We start from the raw sequence: 17999 nt of genomic DNA on the forward strand, positions 1-17999 counted from the left end.
CAAACTGCAACAAAAACTGCTACAGACATAACTGACACTTTATGGTAATTTTTCAGATTGGGTATTATTACTTATGTGAGCTGTGTAAACTATCAAATGAGTGAAAAACCTGAAAATGATCTAAGAATGACAACAATTTATGTTGAGACCAATGGGCACCTCGGACTTTAGTATGCAACCCTTTGCACTGCGCAACCTTTTGTCCCTAGCACTTTCAAAACATTGTAGGTATTACAACCTAAGCAACCACTCAATCAATGTGCTGAACCACTCAGAACACCCTAGCAACTGGACAGCAACACCTTAGCAACCACATACCCATTGTTACCAAGTTGCTTGGTTTCTAAGTAACCTGTACCACCCTAGAACAATGGTGTGAGATTCACACTGGCATAAATCGAGTGCTACATGTAATTCAGTGTAGGTTCATGGCTTACGCTTACTCATAAGGCTGCTAGAGTTCACACTGAAACTCAAAGAGTAGAGACAGACACACAAAGAGAAGCTGGGGAGGCACAGGACTGTGAGGCTGGTATCTGAGCTGGTGTAGGGCCCTGATTCTCTCTGGTATTTTAATGGCCGATGGGTGGAATGTGTGGTGGCTGGCAGAGGGCCCAGTTTGAGCTCTAGTGTTACTGGCTCTGGGGCTGTTTGTTTTGTAAGGTAAACCATTGCCACATACACAGAAACAGAATCGGAGACCCCAGGAACCAGCAACAAACCTCACCTCTCAAACAACTGACTTTCAGCTGTTTTTTTTGGCTAAAGTCAGTTACTTTACTTTGTTGTGGCTATTGTACAGCACACACAGTTTCTTACACAAATGCACCCACTTGTAAAGACATTTATTGTTGTAATTTGAATCTGAAGTTCTGTCAAACCAATGTCAGATACAATTTTTCTGCTGACTTAAACTGTTATCTAGATCGACCGTTCTGAATGTGCTGTAGCTAAAAGAAATTGATAATACACAAAGCTATAGGCAGTATTGTAAAAATGCTCCACCTTGCATATTACGAGTACTAATCACTGTTTTTACAGTATCCAGGTCATTTTTTTTAAGAAACAGAAAATCTTTTTGTCAATCTACTTTGAATACAATGTACGCTATAATAAATATAAAAAAGACTGTGTACATGTATATAATATGTTAATATTTAAATACATATTTTTACACTTCATCATTCCTTGCAGATAAAAACTCACCGCAGCAGTATTAGGATGTTGTGGGTGGTTTCCAGGGTGTTACGTGGTTGCTAGGTTGCTACTCAAAATTACTTCAGCCCCAATTTTCTGTGAAATACTGCTCCTAATATAAATAAAGTTGGAATAACGGATTTGGCAACATGAGTTGCATCCAAAAGTAAAAAAACAAGTTGCTAGATAGCTGTAATTGTTAAGCAATTATGAATAAGTAGTAAAAGTGGAAGTTTTATTACCAAACCTCTTTTTATTTGATAGCCCCCAAGTCTAGTCCCATGTCAGAAGTAGCCGTGGAGACGCAGCCGTCCATCCACCCTATCCAGAGTGATGAGGGTGATGAACTTTTCCTTAAGGGGCTTGGAGACACAGTAGGATCTCCTTCTGAGAGAATCAGTGACAAACCCACACCTGAAGCACCCATCATCATCAGCCAACCTCAAACACACAAACCCAACATGTATGATCTCGAATGGCGAGCTGGTCGAGACTGGGGGATTCCCATTAATGCCTACTTCGTCAAATACCGCAAGGTAAGAAATCGTAAAAAACATGTATTTTTTGTAAATGCTTAAGTGTACTGATGTCTTCTTAAAATTACAAAAACTCTGCTCAAAAGTGAATGGAGCTTATTATAGTTATGTTTTCAGTTTTATTTATATCCTATTCAGTTAAATTTTCATATTAATTTTTTATACATTTTAACTATTTTTGTTTTTGTTTTATTCTTTTTTTTAATTTAATTTTTATTTTAAAATATTAACATAACTTTTTAAACTAATATTTAGGCCAATATTTTATTTGATTACAACTAACAGAAATTTTTAATTTGATTTTTACAAATACCTTCATTTGGAGTACTCTATATAGTCAGCCTCCACATGATAGTAATAATTTAAATCTTCATTTGCATTAGTAGTGTGCCTATGATGCCTAAACATGCTCCATTTGTAGACTGCTCACTTGGTTTTGCTGTTACTTTGTCAAGTAAAACTCTTGGAGTCTCTTTTTTCCCCCTGGCGCGAGTTATCAGATCAGATTTACAGTTATTAGATTTGAGAATGAGCACATACTCATAACAACACCCAGTGCCGTTTACTGTAAACTCACACAGTTCAGCAGTCTCTGCCAACTGAGAGCATTTCGGTAAGAAGTCGGTCATTTCATTCTTTAAAAGCCCATGTTTTGTTCAGTAATAAGCTCCCTTGGCTTATAAAACCTCTTGGTTCGTTTCAAACTTGCATTTGCAGCGTTTGTCACATTGGCTCAGGAAAAAGTGACACAGCTCGTGCTGTCAGGAATGGTTGAGTAGGTTGATCTTTTGTCATGATTCAAAGTAGGACACAGAAAGAAAGTCACTGTTCTTCGACGGACTGTGCACAAAGTGCGGGTGAAATTTTCCATCCCAGAAGTTGAATATGATTCATGACATTTATGGATACGTTAGATGTCGCCTCAATGTGTCTTAACTTTTTTTTCCCCGTAGGTGGACGACATGGGAAACGTGGTGGGAAGTTGGCACACGGTGCGAGTGCCCGGCAGTGAAAAGTCTCTACCCTTGTCCGATCTGGAGGCGTCCAGCTTGTATGAGGTTCTGATGGTGGCCCGAAGCTCTGCAGGAGAGGGTCAGCCCGCCATGCTCACCTTCCGCACTGGAAAAGGTGAGAATTTTCTCAAATCTCATAAACCTTCTAATAGCGGGTTCACACCAAACGCGAATAAAGCAGTTTGGGCGAGTACATTACATACAATGTCAATGCAAAGACACTAATGCCCAAACTCGGGTTAATCTCATCTTCCGCAAAGGCTTGACATATTTGTCAGATCTCATCACTCACGTGAAAATATTGAACTTTTCCTGCGATCGTTTGCGTTTGGTGTGAACCCAGCATTACTCCCCTATGTCTGTCACTAAAGCACTTTTTTCTTTGCCACATGTTGCGTAAGACATGCACTCATGGTTTGATATCCGTGAACGGCAAGAAACCATCTGATCATAATGTTTTCCATTTCAGTACTTTGGCTTCAGAACGTGAGCCAAAACACAAGTCACGGTGGCTACATAAACTCAACTGTCATCATCATTATCATAACCTCTCTCTCTCTCTCTCTCTCTCGCACACAGAGAGGAGCTCCCCCAACAAGAACCCATCCAACCCTCCATCTGTGTCCCTTCCAGAGAAAGTGCTGGAAACCACTAACACCTATTACGGAGTTGTGATACACGAAAGAGGTATGAGGAGATCGTGCAAGGGCCTGTGTTGTGGTTACTAATAATTTAAGCATTTTGAAAACTTCTCTTGCACTTAAAATTGTGCAGTGTGACTGTAATTGGATTAGAATGACTAAATATAAAAAAAGGTTATTGTTTACTGTATCTGACACGCACAGGTCACAGTTGACATTACATGACATGTTCTGTGATAAGTTCATGGATATCAGCTGTGAGCATGCGTTAAGATTCTAAAGGGCTTGTGCCCGTATTCATATGCCACATCAATTTAGCTCTGTCTCTTTCTGTCTTCCTCTGCTTGCGTCTGTGTATTTATGGCTCAGAGCCCATTCAGTAAGTACTCAATTGACCCTGGCATGCAGTTGGGTTTGTGGGTGTGTGTTTGTTTACATTTTTTATCTTTGCTGGTTTTAAATGTTGAGGTTTAAGTTTGCACTTGACATGAAAGCGGTTGTGTATTTGAGGAAAAAATGAGTTTAATTTTCAGTTGCTTTATTGTACGTCGTGCTATATTTATGCATTTAGCAGACGCTTTTATCCAAAGCGACCTACATTGCATTGTCCTATACACTTATACATAGGTATGTGCAATCCCCTGGGATTGAACCCACAACCTTGTGTTGTAAACACAACGCTCTTACCACTGAGCCACAGGAAAACAGCAATGCCAAAGTCGTTGGTTCGATCCGCAGGCAACTTGCATACTCGTGCGCTATAGTATAAAGCTCAAGTGCACTGTTTGTCACTTTTTGTTTAATAATTTAGTTTTGTATTGTGCAAAATAAAGAAATGCATATGTTTTATCCGTAAGAGTAAATAAACATTTTTAGGGCCTGACAACGATTAGTCGCGACTTATCGTTTGCAGAATAAAAGTTTGTGTTAACATAATATAGTGTGTGTACTGTGTATAATATTTACGTACAGTTTATATTAATACACACACACAAATACTTTTAAGGGAAATATTGATTTAAAAATGAAATATTTATATAATATAAATTGTATATATATATAAAAATTTAAATACTCATGTAAATATTTCTTAAATATATTCATGCAGGTGTGTGTATTTATATATACACAATTATTAAAACACAAACTTTTATTTAGCAAACGATTAGTCGCGACTATTCCCTAGTCATTTTTCATTTTTGGGGGAACTATACCTTTAAGCCATGTAAGTTGGATTTGACAACCTCTGATTTGTTGGCATTCCCCCTAAAAGTTCCTGAGGCCCCGGACCGTCCAACTATCTCAACAGCAACAGACAGCTCAGTCTACGTCACGTGGATCCCGCGAGCAAACGGTGGCTCTCCAATCACAGCCTTCCGCGTGGAGTACAGGAAGCAGGGTCGCAGCGGTGACTGGATTGTGGCGGCTGATAAGATCTCCCCCCTGAAACTGTCAGTGGAAGTGCGAAACCTGGAACCAGGTACCATGAGACACACACTTTTTCCCTTTCAAAATAGTCCTTAATCTTACATCAAAATCTCTTACACTGTCGATCTAATGCCATGTTTAATTTCAGGTTCCACATACCGCTTCCGTGTCATTGCCGTGAATAACTACGGCGAAAGTCCCGCTAGCACCACCTCCAGACCATACCAGGTGTCCCTGTCAAATCCTCCCGTTTTAAACCGCCCGGTCTCCGGCCCTCACATCTCTTCCACCGATGCTATCAGCGACACTCAGATCATGCTCCGCTGGACTGTGAGTACACCTGGGAACTTACTAGGGAATCTAAAGCTACTAAAATACATATTCTAGCACTGTTCCAAAACCTGCAATCCCTGAATGTATTACAATAAGCACAGTTGACCAAGTAATATATTCACTCTCACGTCTTCCAAAATCTTGACTCTTTCATCTGTTGAACACAGAAGTAGATATTTTGAGTAATGTCTCTGTGGTTTTGTGTTCATACAGTGGACCTCAATGGGGTTCAGTGTTGTTAGGTTACCAACATTCTTTAAAATCTTTTGTGTTCCGCAGAAAAATGAAAGTCATACAGGTTTGAAATGACATGAGGGTGAATAAATGATGAAAGAATTTTCCTTTTTAAGTGAACTATCCCTTTAAGATTCTGCCTTAGCAAGCAACTGGCTATAGGCGGCAGTCAGGCCGCTAGGTTTTGGAACCGAGCCTCTCTCAAGCACTCTATAACTCATCACTGGATAAACTGTGAGTTTTTCTATCCTCGCGCGCTTCTGTATGTGTATTATTAGCACATTCGTCTTAAAAAGGCTCTGGCCACTTGTACAAACAAATGTTGTTTCTGGCACGTCGAAGGAATTACACCGAAGCTCACATTAACAGCTCGGGGTCTGTAGAGTATAAACCAGTGTGTGTTAATGTTTTAAACATATGCCTTTTATATCTAATGGCCGATTTAATTATACTCGCATTTCATGCTTAATTCGAAAATGAGAGCAGAACTAACCACAAAACAAGCTCTTGCGACGCGCCTCTTCTGTTCTCCTCTGGCGTGCCCGTTGTGCCAAGGTTTAGTGTTCAGTATTACGCAAAAGAAAATGTGCATATGCAGTTTTTCCAGGCACTGTATAGTGTAAGTGTAATGTGGGAGTGACTCTTATTCCCATCAAACCCTGAGATCCACCTCAGAACGCTCAACCGGACCTCTAACAGGCAGACGTTAAGAGAAGCTAGTGTGTGTTTTCAATGTAGACTAAAGAGGCCTCATGCTGAGTGGAATGAATTGAGTTGAGGTATTTTTAAAGTCACGCATAGGATAAAAACCGGTTTGATGTTTCTTAAAGGGTTAAATCTGTACAAATGTTTTTGTTCTTATGAACACAGAGAAAGATATTTGGAAGAATGATTGTTATAACCAAGCAGATTTTGCCGCCCATTGACTATCATAGTAGGAAAAAATACAAAGGTAGTCAAAACTGCCCCAGAACTGTTTGCTGTCCTACATGCTTCAAACTATGTTCTTTTGAGAACAAACGGAAGAAAAGAAATAAAAAGTCATTTTTCCTACTAGGGTAGTCAATGGTGGCCATGAACCGTTTGATAACAAGCATTCTTCCAAATATCTTTCTTTGTGTTCATCAGAACAAAGAATTGTATACAGATTTGGATCAACTCAAAGGTGAGTAAATGATTTCCATTTTTGGGTGACGTGTCCCTAAGGTAAAGGCAGTTTTGTATCAGTGAGTCTCGAACCATGAGTTATTTTTAAGGGGCTATATAATGGAAAACAATGGAATAGTTCACCCAAAAAAGAAATTTTGTCATCTCTTGTCGTGACTTTTTCCTGCATAACAGAAAAGGAGATATTAAAATATTCAGCCGAATTTGTTTACTTTGAAAGTATATTGGCAGTTTACAAATGTCTTTTTCTTTTTCACAGTACACCCCTTCAAGTAACAACAACACCCCCATCCAGGGCTTCTACATCTACTACCGGCCCACAGACAGCGACAATGACAGCGATTACAAGAGAGATGTGGTGGAAGGTGAGCTCATGATGTCTGTCTTTGTTTTGTTATTGAAAACCTGGCTTTACATCTTGATTGATGTGAAATATTCATCAAAAAAATGATTGTGTGAGAAAAGTGTTGACGAGTGATATGCAATGTATGAAATATGATGCTTGGGACAATAGTTATATAGAAATGCTGTGATTGACCAATTAAACTGGAGAATTCCAAAGAGCCGCGTAATGAGCATGGGGCGGGGTAAGAGAAGCATGATCTGGTGATTGATTTGTCGCGAGTCCTTCGCTCAAAGTAATGAGCCGGTCTAAAATGTGTTTTTAATAAATGGCTGGCGCACTAATGGGCTCAAGCTGAAACTCTACACTGACCGCTCGGAGAGAAACTCAACTTTCTGAGAGGAATGTTAACTGCCGTCCCCTTAACACCGCCTTCCTTCCCTTTTTACCCCCTCTCTTTATGTCTGGCATGACCCTCAAACGTCTCCACAGCCGTACAAACGGCAAGCTGTCAGAAACCAGCCGGGCTAAGATGACCTCATAAGTTTTGAGGTTTACAAGCTATTCATCTCGAAGCAGTGTGTCAGAAATTAAAAAAGACACGGGCCACTTTTGAATGTGTTTAAAGTATCACTTATAATAACAAAAGAATCGTGGATGTGTATCTTTCTTCAGAGGTGTATTAAGACATTACGTTATAAAGTGTTGTGTTTTTATTAACTTAGAATGACCTATTTCTACCTCTATCCATTTACATGGAATTCGGCATGTCGTTTCTAAAGTAGCCCTAAACGGACAAAGTACTCTAAAGAGTTTTTATAAATACGTTATGTCCTTCCGCAAAAGAGCGAAAACGTGATGACAGCTTAGTCCTGTGTCAGCCGCCGCAGTGCTTCGAAAGGGAGGTGTGGAGTTAGCCGTTGGTTGCAATTCACAACTTCACCACTAGATGCTGCTAAATTTCATACACTGAACCCTTTAAGACAATTTTCTCTTATTTGTATCTTAAAATAATATTTTTCTCTTAAAATCATACATTTTTCTTCAGATTTATAGTCTAGCATGTGATGTACATGATACTATTTATCTTAAATGATTTCCGTCTTTGTAGTGCAATGTCCAATGGCAAATGAGGAGAATGTTGAAAAGAACCCTGTTGACTCTAAACTCATTATTTATTAATAACAACAATATTCATTTTTATGAATATTTTTTATTTCCTGGCAACCCCCAGCAGAACAGAAATGACACAGGGTCATTGGCCCAGACTGAAATGACACTCATTTTTAACTACAAAATGTCACTAACATCCTGTGAGCCGCTAGTAAACACAACACAATATGAAGGCTTGTTTATCTGTTGTATTTGTGTTATTTCACATTGCCCATTGATGTCTTTTTAGTACGTCACTATTCATTTAGACTGCAAATTTGCAACACGTTTGAAAGGTGACTTCATTTGCCATGTCACTCTTAAGTAACAATGGTATATTGTGTAAATACAGCACATAGAAATCTGTAATGCATTAGAGATGTTTTAAATCTGTGTTAGCCTGTAAGTGTGTGTGTGTATTCTATTTTTTTTCCCTCATTATGCAGTATAGCAGCTGGTTGTTTAGAGGACGTCATGCCTTCACTGTATAAGAGGAGAAACCAGCTACACAGATCAAATATTGTGCCACAAACTGTAATTACAGAGCTGGCCGGTGTGTGTGTGAGTGTGTGTGTGTGTGTGTGTATGTGTATACAGGGTCGTCAGTGTTTTCAGTGGGAACTCTGGAGCTGGGCCAGAACAAACCTTAAGCTGCCTTATAAGGATCCTGTCTGGAGTAAAGCAACTGTCTGAATCCTTCTGGGACTGTGAGAATGAGAGCGAGAGCATGTGTGCGCGAGCGAGAAAACCGAGATCCAGCAAATGAATTGTGGTCTGGAGAGAACAACACGCGCTTTGAGAAAGACCCATCTCATTCAATAATGTCACTCTCGTTGTCCCCTTTCCCTCCCCCAGGCTTCAGATTCTGGCATATGATTGGTCACCTTCAGCCCGAGACATCCTACGACATCAAGATGCAGTGTTTTAACGATGGCGGCCAGAGCGAGTATAGTAACGTCATGATCTGCGAGACCAGAGGTGAGAGAGCTGGGAACGACAGAGTTAAGGGGTGGACAGGAACCTGTAGAGCATTGCGGTAATGACAGCGTGGTTTTATTACTGGAAAGACAAAGAGACGTTGTGTCGTGTCTCCTTGACATCATTTACTGATAAGTGCTCTTAATGCAACACTGTTGCAATCAAACCAGAACGTCAGTCACTGCCAGAGCAAATAAAAATCATGAAGTGCAAACAGACCGAGTTTATAACCAACAACGGACACATTGTTAGAAGCAAATACGGGCGAAAGCAAGCATCGCTCATACTTTGGGTTCGGGATTTTCGGGGGGTTGGGACCTTTTAATATTTACTGTAAGTTATGCATGTACTGTACATCTTACACGGTTTGTGCTACTGAACCAAATATTGATGTAGATAGAGATATATAGATCTAGAAAACAAATGCTCCCAACACCCTACCAAGACCTGGTGGAGAGGAGATTCATTCTGGCACTTTTCCTCTGAAAATCTAAAAAAGACACAAATGTATGAGTTGTTGCACATTCTTGTGAAGGGCTATTAAATGTTTCATCCTCTCAGACTCATTTTGTTGTCGGCCTTTCTCATCAGCCCGTCAAGCTCCAGGCGTGCCCAGTCAGCGGCCCATCACTCCTCCGGGATTGTACCCTCCAGAAACACCCAGCCAGCCCGGCGGACTGCTCTATCTGATCGTGGGTTGCGTTCTGGGCGTCATGGTGCTCATTCTGCTGGCCTTTATTGTCATGTGCCTGCTGAGGAACCGTCAGCAGAACAGTCTGCATAGTAAGTGGTGGACATTCTGTTAACTTCCTAAAAGTTGACTTGTTGCTTATCTATTTCTATACTACTTGGGACTAAATTGGCTCACATTTTAGTTTTCATGAGTACAATTTTAAGTAAACTTTAGGTGTAACTCTATTTAATAAGTATCCTAATATTCGTCTAGTAGCATACTTGTAAGTGTACTATTTCAATACAGCTTGGGATTAAATTGGCACACTTATTTTTGTTTTTGTTTTAAAGAATACAATTTTAAGTGTACTCTATTCAGTACGTATACTAATATCAGTCTAGTGGTATACTTGTAAGTGTACTATTTTAATACTACTTGGAACTAAACTGACCCAGTTTTAGTATATAAAAGTACACATCTAAGGAAACTTTGGGTGTAACTGGCTCATTTTTAAGTCGCATTGGATAAATGTCTGCTAAATTACTAGATGTATGTATGTTATGTAACAAGTATACTAATCTTGGTCTAGTAATATCCACACAGTCCACTCCATTGTACTTTTTCAATATGCTTGGGACTAAATTGGCCCACACTTTTTAGCATAGACATATATAAAACAAGACGCCGCATTGGCCGCTTTGCTTCGCTGCTGCAAATTCGTCAATAGCGATATTAGTGAGGGCAACAGTGCACTAATAGATTGTTTCTGGGATTTATTTGAATCATCAACAAAACACATTAGGTAATATAGTTTAATGTACCTGTTATATAAAAACGAATGTTTTTCACTGTGGAAATGGGTTTTTCTGTAGTAATTTTAGACGATAAAAGGTAAAAGAGGTTATTTTATTTATCCGGTAAACCTGTTACAGCAGTAGAGGTATGTGATATAGTAAAAAAAAAAACACTGCCGTGCATTGTAAGTTTGAAATAGCAGTATATATAACTGATAACTGGAGCTCCACCATTCACTTGTATGTCTTCGTAGTCGGCTTTTGCCCTCACCAATATGGTGGTGGCGTGGACGTACCATCCAGCGGACAATGCTGCATCTATTTATATATATATGTTTTTTAGCTTATAAAAGTACACTTTCACCTGCGATGGGTTGGCACTTCATCCAGGGTGTATCCTGCCTTGATGCCTGTTGACTCCTGAGATAGGCGCAGGCTCCCCGTGACCCGAGGTAGTTCGGATAAGCGGTAGAAAATGGAATGGAATGGAAAGTACACTTTCAAGTATACTAGACTGATAATAGTATACTTACTTAATAGAGTAAACCTAAGAATCTATTTGAACTTTACCTCAGCATACTTGCTAAAATGAACTTCTCCCCTAGTGTTTTAATGCTTTGTTTATTGAAATGAAAGTCATTTTCTTAATTATAAATATTTAAACAATATTTATATATAATATAATTAATAATTATATTTATAGTATTTTACATTTTATAAATGTAAGTTATTTGGTTATATATAAATAATTGTTGACACATCTATTTATTTTAAATGAACACCATTTGTAAGCATTGGTTTATTATTGCTTCTACTATTATTATTGTATTGTATTATGTAGTAGTAAGAGCGACAGCAGTGTATTGTTTTAGTTTATGTAGCATGTCTGTAAAGGTTAGGAGAGGTTAAGCTAATAAAAGCCGTATGAAATTGAGTTGAAGTCCGGGTCCTGAAGAGGCCAGGCCGTGTTTTCTCTTCTGCTCCACAGTCGGCCCTTTGAAGTTTTCTTTCAATGAGATTGAGTAACAGAGTAAACAGTGCTGGCCACCGGCGGGTGTATAAGTAGTAACACAGACACTCCTTTCCCTGAAATAGGAGCATAAACGGGGCGGCGTGTTAACTTTGATCAGATGTGTTCTGCTTCCCTTTATAGATTCATATTCAGATTTTATGTATTGGTGATGTTTAATTGTAGTATAGCTCTATATCGTTTTAATACTTTGTCAATATTATTTGCTAATATAAGGTTAATGTATTAACACAAAAATATTTTTTGCAGAATACGACCCTCCAAGTTACCTGTACCAGTCTGCTGAGATGAACGGTCATGTTCTGGATTATTCCACCCTGCCTGGCTCCAGTCATGTGAATGGCAGCGTACACACAGGCTGTGGGCACAGCGCACCCATGATGGCCCAGTCCTGCCATCACCTCCATCACAAACTGACCAATGGACTGGCCCTGCTGAACGGATCGGGAGGTCTTTACCCCTCAGGACATCCTCACACGCATGACACCTCTCTACCCCACAACACCATGGAGTATGATCACCCGCACCCTCACCACCATCATAACGTAAGGAGACCTTTGTTTGTTTGAGGTTGGACATAGTTTCTGGTAACTGAGTACTTGCATTAAAAAGTTAGTGAAACTGAAAGCAATGCTTTTGTGATATTAGTGCACTTGTTAGATGCTTTTATCCGAAGTGACTTAAAGTGCATTCAAGCTATTCATTTTATTAGTAGATGTGGTCCTTGGGAATCTTTGGGCTGCTAACGGCAACAAAAATTTCAAGTCATTTTAACTAATTTGAATTCAACCTTTGTGTGGTGTTTAAATATCCAGCCATATTAAAAATTTTGTGCGATTGTTTTTCAACTGGAGACATGTACAATCATTATAATGATTATTACAAGATAAACATGTTTAATTCACCTTTATTACACGGTTCGTGGGAATGCTTGATTCTGATTGGCCAGTCGCAACATTTGCAGGTTCGTTGTTCCCAGATAACAACCTCTCAAAACTAATAACACACGGTAACTCGGATTTTAACATGTTTATGAGATATGTTATTAAATTAAATATTTATATTTAATTTATGACATTATATTTACAAATGATTTAACCAAATTGCCTGTTTGTGACATTTGAACGTAATTTCTTACCTTAAAACTGAAAGTAAACAGATTTTCCTCGCTGAAGGTCTGCATTCAGTAAAAATTAGCTAATAAAATATAACAAATTCACATTTCATGTCCAATATTTTCTCATGCGACAAGCAGCCGTATGTTCGAAATGTACAAAACTTAAACGCCTTCCAGGGGTTAACTCACAATATGATATTTTATTAATATGTAAACATAGTGTGGTATAGTGATTATCAATATAGTTGTTTTGCACACACTGTATAAAGGCATACGTGTAGTATTACGCATCATGTGGGATGTGTGAATCTTAAATGTTGTGTGTCATTTGGGCAGGGAGGAGGGATGTACACAGCTCTGCCTCAGAACGACTCGCCCGACTGTATGAGCTGTCAAAACTTCTGCAACAACAACAGGTGAGACACTGAGAAATCCAACACTGCAAGCCCAGTAGCTTTGTTAATGTTTGGTGTTTACATGCCTGCAGAATTATGTTTTGCTCAGCACGCCTCCAATCAGCAAACCAATCGGCCGCTCCATCTGGCTCTCATTTCACCCCTGACCTGAGCTTATTCTGTTCTCTTCTAAACACACACACACACACACAGTGCAGTTCTGCTCCGTGAGGCTTGTTTGTGTACTCTAGCGTGTCCGGCAGTAACAGTTTACACTGAACGCACTCTCTCTACAGTCTTAATGAGCGCTGTGTTTATTTAGTTTCGGCCAGCGGGAGAGTGGAGAGAAAAGCAGGCCGATGGAGCGGATATCAGAGTTTTCTAGCTACTGTGTGTGTATCTGTGTACACTTTATATCCTTCATTAGTTCCTGTATGTATGTAACGTTATCTGGGTGTGTATTTGTTCTCAAAGGTTTTGTTTATTTGCGTGTTTATGCGTGTGTGTCGGAACCTGTGTGTCTTATCGGCGTGTACAAACACACAGAGACACAGGCTGTTGAGTCTGGTCAGGCATCATAGAGGCTCGCGGAAATAAATCTGCAATTTCAGATGCAATCAGACTTTGAACATTGCAGAGATGCTCGGTCTTGTTTTAGCCGGTTCACAGGCTCCGTCTGAAGATTTAAAGGAAAACCTCAGAAATCACAATTCTGTCTTTTTTATATTTACCTTCATGTCACGCTAAATCTGTGTAATATTTTTCTTTGTGGAACACAAATGGAGAACTTTTAAAATATGTATTTTTTTGCATATAACAACAGCTTATTTGTGTGATGCTCTCAATATGACAGAATAACCTGTGATACTTTACAATGAGGTTGTGTTTGTTAATCGTATATAATGTGTATACGCCAACATGAAATAACAATGCGCATTATTGTATAAATAATTTATTTGTTTTTCTTTATGTTAGTCAATTGCTTTTTGTTTTAATAATATTTTGAATTAGCTTGTAATGTTGATTTCTTTTAATATTTAGTGTTATGTTTATATTTTTTTATAATATATATACATTTATTGCTATATTATTTTACTTGTATTAATTTGGTTTAGTTTTTATTTCCAGTTTATATTTTTTGTATAATAACTGATATTTTTAATAACTTGTTTATTAACATTCGTTAATTCTTCATATAATTTAATATTTTAGATAATATTCAGGCCTATATTTGATTTGATTCTAATAAACAGAATTTTCGTTTTTTGTTTTATATGTTAGGTATTACTAAACAAATGTTGATTGATATTTAACTAAAGTTAATATACGGCTTGATGTTAAATGTATTTGTAAATATTTGAATCATAAAAATATTCTACACAACACTTGTCTTTTGAAACCATTCAATAGACTTGTGTGGAAAGGACTGAAATTGAAGTTAAATAAAAGTCTTAAAATAGGGTTCTTTACACAAAGGTATTGGATCTATTTCAGTGTAACTATTCATTCACAGCAGGGCAATGTTGGCTTGCTCACCTGGAGACTGCATTTATTTATATAATTATTAATTCGATATTATTTTTTAGAATGGTCTTGCTTGTCCTATAAATACCATGTACTGTGCTGTGTTTTACCTTTCTGTGTTTTTCTTATTTTCTCCTCTAAAGCTGCTTTGGAACAATGCACATTGTGAAAATTGCTATATGAATAGATTGAATCTGTGCTCGAGTGAAAAAAAACCCATTAATGTAGCCTAAATGTTAAGAGGAGGACATGAGTTTATACCCGTCAACAATATATAACACACATGAGAATATTTGGACATCACTGAGAATGTTTGTTTAAGATCACCTATGGTTAGATTCGGGAATGTCTTGGGCTTAAGCCGATTACTGAGAAAACTGCATGTTGAAGTTCTGTCTCCATCTCTAAGCTGTTCGTCTGTTTTTCACGACCAGGTGTTACACGAAAACCAACGGCACTTTTTCGGGCGGCACTCTCCCTCTAATGCACCGCGTGGCAGCGTGCCAACCCGACGACCTCGAAATGATGCCGCTCAACCCCGTCCTGTCTCGCTGCCAGGGACGTGACAGTCCACAGCTCAGCGGCACCCAGCAGAGAGATACAGTCCAAGAGGTGGAGGGCAAGACTCCACCCCTTTCCCAGAATTCCCCTTGTCAGCCTGTGGAAACAAAGTCCAGCGTAGAGTTGCAGAGAGGTAAGAGAAGTTGAGCATAAAGGGCTCTCTGATTCACTCTGAATGAAGAGAGTCAGTTCAGGAAATTACTACACTGGCCTGCCATAAATTACCCGTCATGCAATATTATTTTACCTGACTAGACTGCCGAATGCTTGTACCGGTGCATTAATTCTTTCTATCTGTTTGTGTGCGTAACAGGAAGTCAACGTGAAGACCCCGAGGGTCCCGTGGTGTGTTGGCAACAGCTGGGACTGTCCGACCTGGACTGTAAAGATAAAACAGCCTGGATCTCTACTGGAAACCTGACTGGAGATTTCATCCAGCCTACAGTGCAGGAGATCTGAACGCACGTCTATTATCACACAGAGAGCATATGGAAGAGAGCGAGAGATTGTGGAAACGAGAACACAGATGAGTTTTTATTAAGAAATGGCCAGTGATGGGATGGTCTGGGACATTGTGTGACGTGAAATGGGCTGAACACTTAACCGACTGCCTATGGAGCTGGAAAAGACAGATGAGGGAAAAAAGGATGGAACAAACATAAAGAATGAAGGGACTTTTAAAAAGCAGGATTGAGGTTGAAATGGACTCATTTGTGGACGGACTCAGAAAAGCAAAAACTCTTTAGATGACTTATTTATTTTTTGTAGTAGTAAAATATTATTTCATATGAATGTATCTGTTGTAAGAAAAAAGTTTGTCTTTTATATTATTTATGCCTTTTTTTGTTGATGAGATACTTTTTATTTTTTTGTCGCTTATATTTTTTGTTTCCGTTCCACAAAGTGTGGAGTTTAGCCATTGTATGTGTAGAGTTTTGTAATAATATAAAGAGAAGATAAAGTATTAAGCCTTTCTTTTCTTCATCTGAAGTCATTCTGCTACAATAATATGTAAAAATTAGGGCTGCCAAACGATTCATCTTAATTGAGCACATCCAGAATAAAAGTTTGTGTTTACGTAATATACGTATGTACTGTGTACTGTGCATAGTCATTTTGTATTTTTTAAAACATAATATACATTCGTATATTTAAGAAAAATATAAAAATGAATAAACGCTTCTATATACTTGAAATCATTGGTAAATGTAAATCAATAGATCTCAATATTTCATATATATATATACATACACACACACACACACACACGTATGTTTTTCTAATGTTTATAAATACAAAATTAATATGCCCAGTACACAGACATATATTATGAAAAATCTAACTTTTATTCTGAATGTGATTAATCCTGATTAATCTTAGACAGCCCTAGTAAAAATGTCACTTTTTAAAGCTGATCGAAAGTGAATCTTGCTTACATTTATCCTTTTTTAACATTATGGTGGTTTAATACTTTTGATATAAATAACATAAGATGGACTGAAAGAGCATTATTTACAAGCTTATAGGTTCTTATTTTAACATCAAAGGAAATCTAGCATCTTTATGCTATCCTAAACTGTCCCTGCAATGTTATAAATGAATATATCACAAATATCAATAACACATTCACACAAAAGATTTTTTATAGAGAAGCATTAGACGAACAAAAAATATTTAGAGTGGCTGGTGAAGCTTTAAAAGACGGCCTCGTGACCTGTGCACATCAAGGATGATGTCTATCATTTGGCATATGCTTTCAACATTGCATTATAACACACAGTTGTTTCTATTCAAGCCCTGGGATCGAACCCATGACCTTGGCATTGTTAACACCCTGCTCTTATCCACTGAGCCACAAGAATTACTCTTTATGAGCATCCACACAGCAATATATAAATGTCAGAACGTTAATCCTAAACTTTTAAATGTGTGAGCCCGACAAATTCAATTGGAGTTATCATTCATTAGCTGAAAAAAGATTGTTCTTGTAGCGATTTCAACGATGTTGTTCCTCTATATTGTTTTTGTAATAGTGAGGTGTGGATGCTTCTATTCTTCTTCATTTTGAACAATTATAGTTATATTATATTTATCATTTTTGTTGCACACAGGCCTTTAGAATCCATGTCAGTGTATCTGGTATCAGGTCTTTGAAGTTGACCCACTGGTGGCTGAGGGTCCCTCATAAACCTCTTTATCTTCCAGCCATGCCTCCTCACATCTCTGCACTTCTCTATGTTAACCATAAACAAACATGAGAGTGCTTAGATGACCTTCGACCCTCCTGCTCTGTGTTAAAACGAGCTTGTTGTGTTGACATCACATGAAGTGTTTATGTTTGGTTGCTTAGTGGAGCTCATAACTGTGGTCTCTTCAGATGTGGTTTGTACTCGGGTCGACTGTCTATACAAGCAGTCGGGCACGGGGTGGATGGTGCATCGTCGTGTTTGTGGTCTTTTAGCAGATGATTTCAGGCAGGCACTGTTTTGTGGATGTGTAGAGACCCTAACAGAAAACATGTTTCTTGGTCAATTAAGAAGAAATCCTGGTTAATTATTTATAAATTAAACTCAGATGGGACGTTGAACGCAAAGTTTGTATGAGAATATTGGGTCATGGTTTCTCAATAAGTGACATGAGAGGAGTGCTGTCATTTATAGATTTTTATGAACATGTCAGATTACATTTATGAAGACGAAGTATGAGGAAAGTTGTTTTATTAAGATTGAATTATTGCACATTCTGAGCATGTTGATACATGTACCTCAAATTTAGAATTGGTTGTTTGTTTGAGATGAGTAAAGAATACCGTTACATGAATTAACACTATGAAAATGATAAATTTAGTAATTAAATGAATTACAGAGTTGCCATATCTGTGTA

The 17999-nt window shown here is 38.3% G+C and overlaps 1 protein-coding gene across 2 annotated transcripts in view; it reads left to right on the forward strand.

Annotated features, from left to right (window-relative positions):
- The window catches only part of cdon (cell adhesion associated, oncogene regulated), a 35419-nt gene extending 19221 nt beyond the window's left edge, over window positions 1–16198 (forward strand). For both annotated transcript variants that reach the window (XM_056765979.1, XM_056765980.1), the window contains exons 9-20: window positions 1462–1733; window positions 2687–2861; window positions 3326–3433; window positions 4661–4867; window positions 4964–5145; window positions 6809–6914; window positions 8900–9022; window positions 9614–9805; window positions 11769–12064; window positions 12973–13052; window positions 14990–15249; window positions 15430–16198. In XM_056765979.1, coding sequence (XP_056621957.1) covers window positions 1462–1733; window positions 2687–2861; window positions 3326–3433; window positions 4661–4867; window positions 4964–5145; window positions 6809–6914; window positions 8900–9022; window positions 9614–9805; window positions 11769–12064; window positions 12973–13052; window positions 14990–15249; window positions 15430–15575 — 2147 coding nt within the window. In that variant the 3' untranslated portion in view covers window positions 15576–16198. The remainder of the gene's footprint in view (window positions 1–1461; window positions 1734–2686; window positions 2862–3325; window positions 3434–4660; window positions 4868–4963; window positions 5146–6808; window positions 6915–8899; window positions 9023–9613; window positions 9806–11768; window positions 12065–12972; window positions 13053–14989; window positions 15250–15429) is intronic.
- The last annotated feature ends 1801 nt before the right edge of the window (window positions 16199–17999 follow it).

Source organism: Triplophysa dalaica, chromosome 14 (assembly GCF_015846415.1).
Source record: "Triplophysa dalaica isolate WHDGS20190420 chromosome 14, ASM1584641v1, whole genome shotgun sequence".
NCBI lineage: Eukaryota > Metazoa > Chordata > Actinopteri > Cypriniformes > Nemacheilidae > Triplophysa > Triplophysa dalaica.